We start from the raw sequence: 12,160 nt of genomic DNA, 5'->3' as shown, positions 1-12,160 counted from the left end.
AAAAAAAAAAAAAAAAAAAAAAAAAAAAAAAAAAGGCAGAACTTGAACTGGAGGAAAAGAGGGTTGGTCCACTGTTTGACACTTGGAATTTACATTATATCTCCCCCTTGCGCCTGTGTATTGTTCTGAAAGTTTGGTAGCTTTTGATCGGTGGGGGGTTAAATAATGAAACTGAATAGAAAACATGACAACATTACATATAGTAAGGTAAAGATGGCTTCAAGACATTTTGTTTTAGTTAGGGGTGGGGATGGGGGAGGGAAAGAGAAAGAAAGAACTAGGTCACAATGTAAAATACATTTCATAATTTTTATTTCTCAGCGGTCAAAAATATTTGAGAAACACTGCTTGCTGTAAGCAGGTTTGTGTATATGTGTTTTGTCTACCAAATCAGGTAATAAGTTACATGGATTTTCTATCTCTTAGTTTCTCTCTCCACCAAAGCCTGAGTGTTAACACTTCAGCAAGCGCTAAGAATACTGACAATGGGTACCTGGAAGCTTCCAGACCAAGTGGGTATCTGACAAGGTGGTTATCACGCAATGCTGTATTACTAATAAAGAAAAACTAAAAGTAAATGATCTCACAGAACTACATAAGCAGAATCTTATTCCAAACAAAACTGGTTTTTGTTTCTTTAAAAAAAAACTTTAGAAGAAGAAAAAAAAACACAAAGGCATTTTAAAGGTGGAATATTTATTTTCTAACAAAAAATTAAAATAATTGTTTAGGGACTTCCCTGGTGGCATGGTGGCTGAGACTCCACCTGCCAATGCAGGGGACACAGGTTCATGCCTTGGTCCGGGAAGATCCCACATGCCGTGGAGCAACTAAGCCTGTGTGCCACAACTACTGAGCCCGCGTGCCACAGCTACTGAAGCCTGAGCTCTAGAGCCCATGTGCCACAACTACTGAGCCTGCGCTCTAGAGCTGGTGTGCCACAACTACTGAAGCCCACGCGACTAGAGCCCATGCTCCACAACAAGAGAAGCCACAGCAATGAGAAGCCCACGCACCGCAACAGAGTAGCCCCCACTCGCCACAACTAGAGAAAGCCTGCGCACAGAAACGAAGACCCAACGCAGCCAAAAATAAATAAATAAATAAATAATTGTTTAGAAGCCAAATAAAATGTCTAAGTTAGGTGAAAGAAAGAGGCTCACTCTAGAGTTCAGGAAGGGGTATATGTGGGGAGAATGGGGGTAAAATTAGCAAACCAAGGATTCTGTTGATTAAGTCCTGAATATTTAAAAATAAACATGGCGGGAATTCCCTGGCAGTCCAGTGGTTAGGATGCCATGCTTCCACTGCAGAGGGCCTGGGTTTGATCTATGGTTGGGGAACTAAGATCCTATATGTTGCATGGTGCAACCAAAATAAATAAACAAATAAATAAATAAAGATCACAGGAACAAAAAAATAAAATAAAAAATAAAAATAAACAGTAGGGGCTTCCCTGTTGGCACAGTGGTTAAGAATCCACCTGCCAATGCAGCGGACACAGGTTCGAGCCCTGGTCCAGGAAGATCCCACATGCCGCGGAGCAACTAAGCCCATGTGCCACAACTACTGAGCCTGCGCTCTAGAGCCCGTGGGCCATAACTACTGAGCCCGCGTGTCACAACTATTGAAGCCCACGTGCCTAGAGCCCATGCTCCGTGACAAGAGAAGCCACCACAATGAGAAGCCCACGCGCCGCAATGAGGAGTAGCCCCCACTCGCCACAACTAGAGAAAGCCCACAAGCAACAACGAAAACCCAAGCAGCCAAAAATAAAATAAATTAAAATAAAGATGGCAAGCAACATAAGTTTGATTTTTTTCCCTAATAACCACAATGCTTTTCAACTAGAGCATGAAGATAGCTAGGGACGAGAAAGTCACAGGATGAAAATAAACTACTAAAGTAGAGACAGGATGAAAATCATCTTAAGGTTTTGCTTGTTAATCACCTCCTGTTAGCCAGACCTACCTATTAAACCAGTGTTTCACTAGCTGGGGATTATTCTGACAATGAAAGGGGATTTACAGGTAGAACTGGAGCTGGAGGGAGAGGTGCTTCTATGGTAATGTGCCCACCACCTCTTTGCAGTTAGTTTCTCTGCAGTGCACTACAGCTTTTAATAGACACAGGGAAAAGTGTGTTGATAGGAAGTTTTATTTTAAGCTGCATTTGACCACTTCATTTTGCCATGATCTTTTTAAATTTCAGCATTGTTCTTTTTTTAAAAAGAGTCCCAGGCAGGATAAACCCAAGGAGAAACATGCCAAGACACATAGTAATCAAGCTGACAAAAATTAAAGACAAAGAAAAATTATTGAAAGCAACAAGGGAAAAACGTTGATGGAAATGTAAATTGATACAGCCACTATGGAGAACAGTATGGAGGTTCCTTAAAAAAACTAAAGATAGAATTACCATATGACCCAGCAATCCCACTACTGGGCATATACCCAGAGAAAACCATAATTCAAAAAGATACATGCACCTCAATGTTCATTGCAGCACTATTTACAATAGCCAGGTCATGGAAGCAACCTAAATGCCCATCAACAGACAAATGGATAAAGATGTGGTACATTTATACAATGGAATATTACTCAACCATAAAAAGGAACAAATTGGGTCATTTGTAGAGACATGGATGGATCTAGAGACTGTCATACAGAGGGAAATAAGTGAGAGAGAGAAAAACAAATATCGTATATTAACGCATATATGTGGAACCTAGAAAAATGGTACAGATGAACCGGTGTGCAGGGCAGAGATGCAGATGTAGAGACCAAATGTATGGACACCAGTGGGGAGAGTGGCGGGAGGCAGGGTGGTAGTGTGATGAATTGGGAGATTGGGATTGACATGTATACACTAATAAGTATAAAGTGGATAACTAATAAGAACCTGCTGTATAAAAAAATAAATGAAATTTTAAAAATAAATAAATAAAATAAAAAAAGAATGCAGGCAGGAATTCTCTACCTGGGTTGAAATAAATAGCAAAGTCTGGATTTCATTAATAAAAATATTTCATATCAAGCCTATGAACAACCACTTCAAAATACCACTTCTTGTACCCTTTGGGGCTCAGACTGAGCTGACCTTAAACTAAGCCCATTGTTTCAGACAACTTACTGTTATGAGTTAAGATTCTTCTGTGAATGGAAAAAACAAAAGGAGAAACATTTTTTCTTGGCTCCAGAGAACATATGTATCCTGACTGACATCTAACTCTGAGGCACTGCAAGCAAAAGCATTCAAATTCACAAGCTCTGATTTACTGCTGTAGACAACAATGCGTTAAGTGACACCGCTTACAGTTTAAGTACTGAAAAGGAGGATTTTTCCTTGTAAACAGCAAAGTTTCTGAAAGGAAATCTTTAAGGTAGCTAACAGTTTTTGAAAAGTGACATGAAGAAGCCAAGCCCTTACCTTACAAAAGAACTTGATACGAGTCCAACAAATCCAACAGCAGCACCCACGACAGCTGTTCTCCGGCAACCAAACACGTCTGTGAAGACGCTGACAATTGGGCAGCAGAAGAAAATCATCCCCATGGAGAGAGAACTTACCCATGCTGTAAAAGAGGAAACAAAGGGACATTATGACATGGTAAATTCTATTTGTCCTTACCTAATAAGATATAATACATATTCAGAAAAGTATTAATGCAGAAAAGATATTACCCAGATTGATGAATGGGGGGAAGTGGGAATAAGTAACGAATTTGAATCACGGATGAAAGGACTGACCAATATTAATTATAATTAGCAAAGCAATTATTTGTGTTTAATGGAACTCTTGAAAAGTTTGTATTCTTAAATAATCAAACATTCTCCTGTGACCTAATCACTATTAATCTCTATCCTGATATCTATGGTTAATTTTAAGCAACTTCTAATCTATGGAAAGAAATTTATTTCAAAAAATTGAGATATGTTCAGGAACACATGCCTAGGTGATCAAACTGCAAAGAAATGATGACCACCAAACTCAATACAGTGGTGAAACTCGGGAGAAAAAGGAATTATAATCATCTGGACCCAGTAGATAAGAATTGAATATTTGCCTAGAGTCTGGGCTTTGTGCTTTTGTTAAAGGAATCAAGTAGTACACAGGTAGGCTGTTTGTTGACCTGGATAACAGTTACTGTGTATTATTCACTTTATTTATAAAACCATACATACATTTTATCTTCTTTTCTGAAAGTATGCTATCTTTCACAATAGAAAAGATTTAAGAATCAGGTTATAATTTCCTGTTCTGATCTGTAAAGACCAAAACAAAAGGAAAGCCAAAAAGAGAAACATACTGAGTACAAATGATCATAAATTTGTGCCCAAGAAATGAGTGATCTTATAGGATATCCAGTCTGTAAATTCTTAAAAAGTATATAAACTAGTGGGGCCTAAGTGAACATGAGCTATAAAACAAACAGACCTGGGTCCAAATCCCCCAGCTCTGTAACAATATATCCTTCAGCAGGTCACTTCCTCTGAGTCTGTTTTCTCATCTGGAAAGGGAATTGAACACAGACTTTTCCAGAATTATTAAGGATTAGAGAAAATGTATCTAAACCTCTGCATCTAGCACAGGAACAATTAATAATTCAGAGTTTTAACAACAACAACAAATTGTCTTATAAAATGAAACAGATGATCTCCAACACTCCATCCAGCTCTGACAGTCTACTAGTATACTACTCTATTTCCTCAGCAAATCAATTAAGTCCAGATCCTGTGCTAATGACCATTTCTTAATAATGTGGTCCAAATGGATCTTCAGACTAACAATTTCATTTAATTCTTTTTCTTCTTAACTTTTAAATTATTTTTTAATTATGTATATTTTAATAATTCTCTTTTCTTTCTTCCCTTACCAGAAACGAGACTATGATCTTAAAACGAAACACAATGGGATGCAAATAGAGATCATGATACTAAGTGAACTCAGAAAGAGAAAGACAAATACATATGATATCACTTACATGTGGAATCTAAAATATGGCACAAATGAACCTATCTACAAAACAGAAACACACTCATAGAAAACAGACTTGTGGTTGCCAAGGAGGAGGGAAGACAGAGAGGGATTGACTGGGAGTTTGGGGTTGGTAGACACAAACTATTACATTTAGAATGGATAAACAACAAGGTCCTAATGTATAGCACAGGGAACTATATTCAATATCCTGTGATAAACCATAATGGAAAAGAATATATAGAAAAAGAACGTGTATATGTGTATAACTGAGTCACTTTGCTGTACAGCAGAGACTGGTACAACACTGTAAATCAACTACACTTCAATAAAACACACACACACACACACACACACACACACACACACATACAATGAAGAGACTGTACAAACAATGCAGTCTTGGCTTAGGTGTTGGTGGGGGGAATTCAGAAGTGGACAGCAGAGAGGCAATTGGCCAGACGAACTAGCACAACCTCAACCCCAGATGTGCAGAGCTGTTTAGTATGGGCTTGCTCAAGGAGAAGTGCAAATTTTTTAGTCTATGTTATATAAAAATGTCACTGATTTATAATAATTTAATCTTATTCAAAAATAGTTTAGTCATCTATCCTGTTTAGAGAATTTTTATGTCCACTGAACGTGCACTAACTGCAGGATATAATCAAATATAACTTTATTTTTGTCTTGGCTATCCTCTTAAAATGTATGCAGGGAGAAAATGTTCCCCTGGCACTGGATGACCTCTCAGCAGGCCCACATGTTTCTTCTAGCCAGTGCTAAATAACAAAGTCCTACAGTCACTTTAGGCTACAAACCAATCTTCACTAGGTAATCAAATCTCTTTTCCCACCCCCAGCTGGGAAAAGAGTAAGCTCAGCTATGTCTCTTCTCCATGACCTTTCTCCCCTTCCCTAGCTGCTGTTGTCTCCAAAGTGGATATGAGAGAGAGGAGTGCTGGGAGACGGAAGGCAACGAGATTCCAACTTAAGAGGTCCTGCCAAAAGGCCTGTCTGGTGATGTCTGAAGTGGACTCTTTTCCTCAGATGCACTTCTGTGGGTTCTTCAGAGTCTCACCTCAGAGTTTCTTCTGGCTATTGCTCCACCGATGTGGATAGTTCAGTGGATAGTTCATTCTCCTCCTGGCTTTTTGGCTGTCACTTAAAAGACTCACTGTTGGAGCCTCATTGCCCTTCTAAGCGGCTTATTTGGGCAGGAATTAAAACAGCTCCTGGCCGCCTCTTTCCTCCACTAGGCCTGCCTCTGCTCTGCAGGAAGTATTCATATTTCCTTTGCCCTGACAAACACTGGAGTGTAGGCAAATTCCAACACAGCCTACCTCTTGCTGTGGGAGCAGTCAGCCAGCTACAGTTCTCTCCTTGATGGATTTCTCAGGGGATCCAGACCTCAGTCCTCTGTACCCCCTAACTGAAGAGAATCCTTTAAATCTCTAAGTGGTCCCTCTAAAGCTCCTCTCACTAGATATCAAGTGAGTTTGTACCCCCAGTTCTCCCATGGTGTGTGTGTGGGCGGGGGGAAGCAACAGCATAATTTTTAAAGGAATCCTCACAAAATGTTCTTCCATGACCCATAAGTCTCCTTCTTATGTATTTTAGAGCCTCTAACTGGTTCTTAAACATGAAATACCCCACTTCCAAATTTCACACTCTTGTACCTTAATGCCTCTGCTAAAGTTCCAACATCTTTTTTTTTTTTTAATTTTTGGCCACACCACGCGGCATACAGGATCCTAGTTCCCCGACCAGTGACGGAACCCGTGGCCCTGCAGTGGAAGTGGGGAGTCTTAACCACTGGACCGCCAGGGAAGTCCCCCAACATCATTTTTTTAAAAAAAATAAATTTATTTATTTATTTTTGGCTGTGTTGGGTCTTCGTTTCTGTGCGAGGGCTTTCTCTAGTTGCGGCAAGCAGGGGCTACTCTTCATTGTGGTGTGTGGGCCTTTCAATGTCACAGCCTCTCTTGTTGCGGGGCACAGGCTCCAGACGCGCAGGCTCAGTAGTTGTGGCTCACGGGCCTAGTTGCTCCGCAACATGTGGGATCTTCCCAGACCAGGGCTCGAACCCGTGTCCCCTGCATTGGCAGGCAGATTCTCAACCACTGGGCCACCAGAGAAGCCCCTCCCCAACATCTTATGTTACAATAAAAATTAGGAATGGATGAGGTTAGGTCTATCTTCTGATCAAATTTAAGAAGAAATTAATTCTTGTGAAGATTAAGCAAGACTTTTTTTTTTTTTTAATTTTTGGCCGCACTGCACTGCATGCGGGATCTTAACTTCCCGAACCAGGGATTGAACCCATGCCCCCTGCAGTGGAAGCAGGTAGTCCTAACCACTGGACCACCAGGGAATTCAAGAAATTCATTTTTTTTAAAATTTTTATTCGAGTATAGTTGATTTACAATGTTGTGTTAGTTTCAGGTGTACTGCAAAATGAATCAGTTATAAATATACATATATCCACTCTTTTTTTCTAATATTCTTTTCCCATATAGGCCATTACAGAGAGTACTGAGTAGAGTTCCCTGTCCTATACAGCAGGTTCTTATCAGTTATCTATTTTATATATAGTAGTATGTATATGTCAATCTCAATCTTCCAATTTATCCCTTCCCCTCTTATCCCCTGGTAACCGTAAGTTTGTTTCCCACACCTGTGACTCTACTTCTGCTTTGTAAATAAGTTCATTTGTACCCTTTTTTTTTTTTTAAGATTCCACATATAAGCAATATCATATGATATTTGTCTTTCTGTGTCTGACTTACTTCACTCAGTATGACAATCTCTAGGTCCATCCATGTTGCTGCAAATGGCATTATATTGTTCTTTTTTATGACTAATATTCCACTATATATATGTACCACATCTTCTTTATCCATTCCTCTGTTGATGGACATTTAGGTTGTTTCCATGTCCTGGCTATGGTAAATAGTGCTGCAGTGAACACTGGGGGTACATGTCTCTTTTCAAATTGTGATTTTCTCTGAATATATGCCCAGGAGTGAAATTGCTGGGTCATATGGTAGCTCTATTTTTAGTTTTTTAAGAAACCTCCATACTGTTCTCCACAGTGGCTACCAATTTATACCCCCACCAACAGTGGAGGATATAAACAGTGGAGGGCTCCCTTTTCTCCACACCCTCTCCAGCATTTATTGTTTGTAGGGTTTTTAAAAACTATTTATCTATTTGGTTGTGCCGGGTCTTAGTTGCGGCAGGCGGTCTCCTTAGCTGTAGTGTGTGTGTGGGATCTAGTTCCCTGACCAGCAATCGAACGAGGGCCCCTTGCATTGGGAGTGCAGAGTCTTAGCCACTGCGCCACCAGGGAAGTCCCCATTTGTAGATTTTTTTATGATGCCCATTCTGACCAGTGTGAGGTGATACCTCATCGTAGTTTTGATTTGGCGTTTCTCTAATAATCAGTGAGGTTGAGCATCGTTTCATGTGCTTTTTGGCCATCTATATGTCTTCTTTGGAGAAATGTCTATTTAGATCTTCCACCCATTTTTTGATTGGGTTGTTTTCTTGATATTGAGCTGCATGAGCTGTTTGTGTATTTTGGAGATTAATCCCTTGTTGGTTGCTTCATTTGCAAATATTTTCTCCCATTCTGAGGGTTGTCTTTTTCTTTTGTTTACGGTTTCCTTTCCTGTGCAAACACTTTTAAATTTAATTAGATCCCATTTGTTTACTTTTGCTTTTATTTTCATTACTCTAGGAGGTGGGTCAAAAAAGATCTTGCTGCGATTTATGTCAAAGAGTGTTCTGCCTATGTTTTCACCTAAGAGTTTTATAGTGTCCGGCCTTACATTTAGGTTTTTAATCCATTTTGAACTTATTTTTGTGTATGGTGTTAGGGAGTGTTCTAATTTCATTCTTTTACATGTAGCTGTCCAGTTTCCCCAGCACCACTTATTGAAGAGGCTGTCTTTTCTCCACTGTATATTCTTGACTCCTTCATCATCGATTAGGTGACCAAGAAATTAATTCTTGAATGAATATATTACTTGGCACTGTAAACTCATAAAATTTCTCATTTTTGTAAAATTTTAACATGGCATGACAAAGATTCCAAGGTCTGATGGGTTTCATGCTATACACCATAAAAATGAAAGAGACTGTTGTTCTCTTTTACCCCTTCCAAGTTTGACTATGATTATTATTAATAACAGAAACTGAGAAACTGAAAGACATAGTCACTATACCCACCATGGTAAAATTTTTGTTTAAAAAAATACAAACTAGCCCTAATCCCTCTATGTAATTCAACCAAACACCCACACAGGGTTTCCTAATGTTGCTGAAGAGCAAATATTTTTCAATGGAAGAGGTACTATTTAGAATATGGAATAACAACTTTTCCGAGTAAAAGTGCCTATTATGTTCTAGGCACTATCCTAGGCTGCTGAGAATATAAAAACAACTAAAAGATTTCTCTACCTTCCAATAATTTCCATCTAGTAACATATATGCAAATAGAGGTCCAACTAGAACACCATATAGAATGTGCTAATCACCTTAAAAAACACAGATGTCTAAAAATATGTAATGAAGAAGGGCTTAAAGATCTCCTGAAATTTTACCAGCTTGGAATCCCTAATCAGCAAACATTGTTACAGACTGTTGTACCTTCTTCACATTTGCAATACTGTTTTTCAAATGTATGTTAGTGATAAAATACGGACACATTTTAAAATGCGAATGACTTCATAGTAGACCTCTTTCTCATTAGGTATTTCTCAATGAACTGTACTTTATATATTTACTGCTGTTGGAGGAGCAGCGTACACATATATCTAATGAATTGATTTTGAGGTTGTTGGCAGTCCTCTATGATTCAAGTTAGCTATAATACAAAAGCCCATTTCCCTTAAAAAAAAAAAAAGGAGGAAAGGCTTTAGAATGTGCTTGTATACTCTTATTTGAATGTATGTGTGTTTGATGTTATAGAGAGAAACATCCAAAAAATAGCCAGCTTGGGAAATCTTTTTTAAAAAATAGCAATCAGCTTTCCAATTTCCCGATCCAGACCCTCTTTGTTTCCAACTCCATACTAAGAACAAATCCTCAGCTCTCAGTGCATGGCCAAAGGAGAATGCAAATCACTCGGAGAAAGTGGTTAGGTTTAATATTTTAAAAGATTTTCACTTGCATATTAAGTAAAACAAAGGTGTTATAATGATGCAGATGTAAATGACTGCAAGGACAAAGTGTTTACAATTGAAAACACCCACAAGGAAGATTTACTATAGTTATTTTAAGGTTGATAAATATTTTTTTGCCCTGTTTTGAGAGCTCCAACCCCCATTTCCACTTGATCTTGGCCTCTTTCAAGACAGCTCTGCTCTATAATATCTGAACCTTGGTCTAACAGCCTCAAATAAAATGAAACAATATATTAAAACTGAGATTAAAATGCAAAATAGTATTTAACAAAGTCCCAATGACTTTCGGAGCATGGTGTTGCCTGGCAACTACACAATTTAGGAATGAGTAAATTGTACTTGATTTGACCATTTTATTGCCACCCTAAAGGTTATTTGGTAGTTATATGTCACTTAGGAGTGGTTTTTAAATTATCTGCTAGCAACTTCTGTTAATGGCATCGGAGTGAAGTGGTCAAGTAAACCCTCTTGCAGATAATAACTGTGTGTAGGGGGGGCTTATTTAAACACTGGGAAATGTCTAAAAACAAGCTGGAGGAGAGTTTACACTTGAGAAGCTGAAACTGGAAGAAATAAGAATTACAGGTTTGTAGGCTTTCTTGAGGATCAACAAACTATGCAGGTGCTGGGTAGACTAGTAAGAGGTCAAGCTAAAGAAAAGCAAGAGATGGAGAAAAAGAAAAAAAGCAACAGTTGGAAACTGTATGAACTGAACAGAGATAGCAGCTGCTACCTAGCACAGAGAGACAGACTTTGCAGCTTGAGTCCAGGCAAACTAACTGCCTCCTAAGAACAAAAACTCAATAACCCTTGGAAGAACACAATGGAATCAGAGTTGCTTCAAATATTATCTACAATGTCCAAGTATTGAACCTAAAATTACTAGACATGCAAAGAAACAGGTAATCAATATTAACTGATTCTGAATGGACTAAGATGTTGGATTCAGAAAACAAAGACTATAAAACGTCTATTACAATTATGTTAGAAGTATTAAAGGATAATATTTTCAAAGAACTAAGTTAAAATGGTCTTATTGAGGGAACAGATAGCGAATCTCAACAGTGAAATGTAAACTAGAAAAAAATGGAAATTCTAGGGGTGAAAAGTACAACAGCTGAAAAAAATGCATTTCAATAGGATCACTAGCAACTTGGAGATAAAACTTAAGAATGAATCTGGGAATTTGAAGACAAAAATTACACAATCCCAGAAAAGAGAGAAAAATAATATTGAAAAAGAATGAACAAAGTCTTAGAGATCTGTAGGACAAAAATCAGGAGGCCCGGGGACTCCCCTGGTGGTCCAGTGGTAAAGAATCCACCTTACAATGCAGGGGACGCAGGTTTGATCCCTGGTCAGGGAACTAAGATCTCACATGCCGCGGGGCAGCTCCGCACACCACAACTACTGAGCTCACGCACCTCAACTAGAGCCCACGTGCCACACACTACAGAGCCCACACACTCTGGAGCCTGCACGCCACACTAGAGAAGAGAAAACCCACATGCCACAACTAGAGAGCCCACGCACCACAAGGAAGAGCCCATGTGCCACAATGACAGATCCTGTATGCCTCAACGAAGATCCCGCGTGCCAAAACTAAGACCTGATGCAGCCAAAACTAAGTAAAACAAATAAATAAATCGTAAAAAAAAAAAAAAAATCAAGAGGCCCAACATAAATATAACTGAAGTCTTAGAAAAGAAAGAAAGAGAAAAAAGCAGAAGCGCTTCCCTGGTGGCACAGTGGTTAAGAATCCGCCTGCCAATGCAGGGGTCACAGGTTCGAACCCTGGTCCAGGAATATCTCACATGCTGCAGAGCAACTAAGCCCGTGTGCCACAACTACTGAGCCTGTGCTCTAGAGCCCACAAGCCACGACTACTGAAGCCCGCGCACCTAGAGCCCGTGCTCCGTAACAAGAGAAGCCATCGCAATGAGAAGCCCGCGCACCACAATGAGAAAGCCACACACAGCAACAAAGACAAGGGAGGGA

At 39.2% G+C, this 12,160-nt stretch overlaps 1 protein-coding gene across 1 annotated transcript in view; it reads right to left on the bottom strand.

Annotated features, from left to right (window-relative positions):
* The window catches only part of SLC16A10 (solute carrier family 16 member 10), a 127,957-nt gene that overhangs the window by 41,645 nt on the left and 74,152 nt on the right, over positions 1-12,160 (bottom strand). The window contains exon 2 of the mRNA XM_007451746.1: positions 3,430-3,574. Coding sequence (XP_007451808.1) covers positions 3,430-3,574 — 145 coding nt within the window. The remainder of the gene's footprint in view (positions 1-3,429; positions 3,575-12,160) is intronic.

Source organism: Lipotes vexillifer, unplaced genomic scaffold (assembly GCF_000442215.2).
Source record: "Lipotes vexillifer unplaced genomic scaffold, Lipotes_vexillifer_v1.1 scaffold1266, whole genome shotgun sequence".
Classification (NCBI taxonomy): Eukaryota; Metazoa; Chordata; class Mammalia; order Artiodactyla; family Lipotidae; genus Lipotes; species Lipotes vexillifer.
The sequence above is the reverse complement of the archived record's forward strand: the minus strand, read 5'-3'. Positions and strand labels throughout refer to the sequence as shown.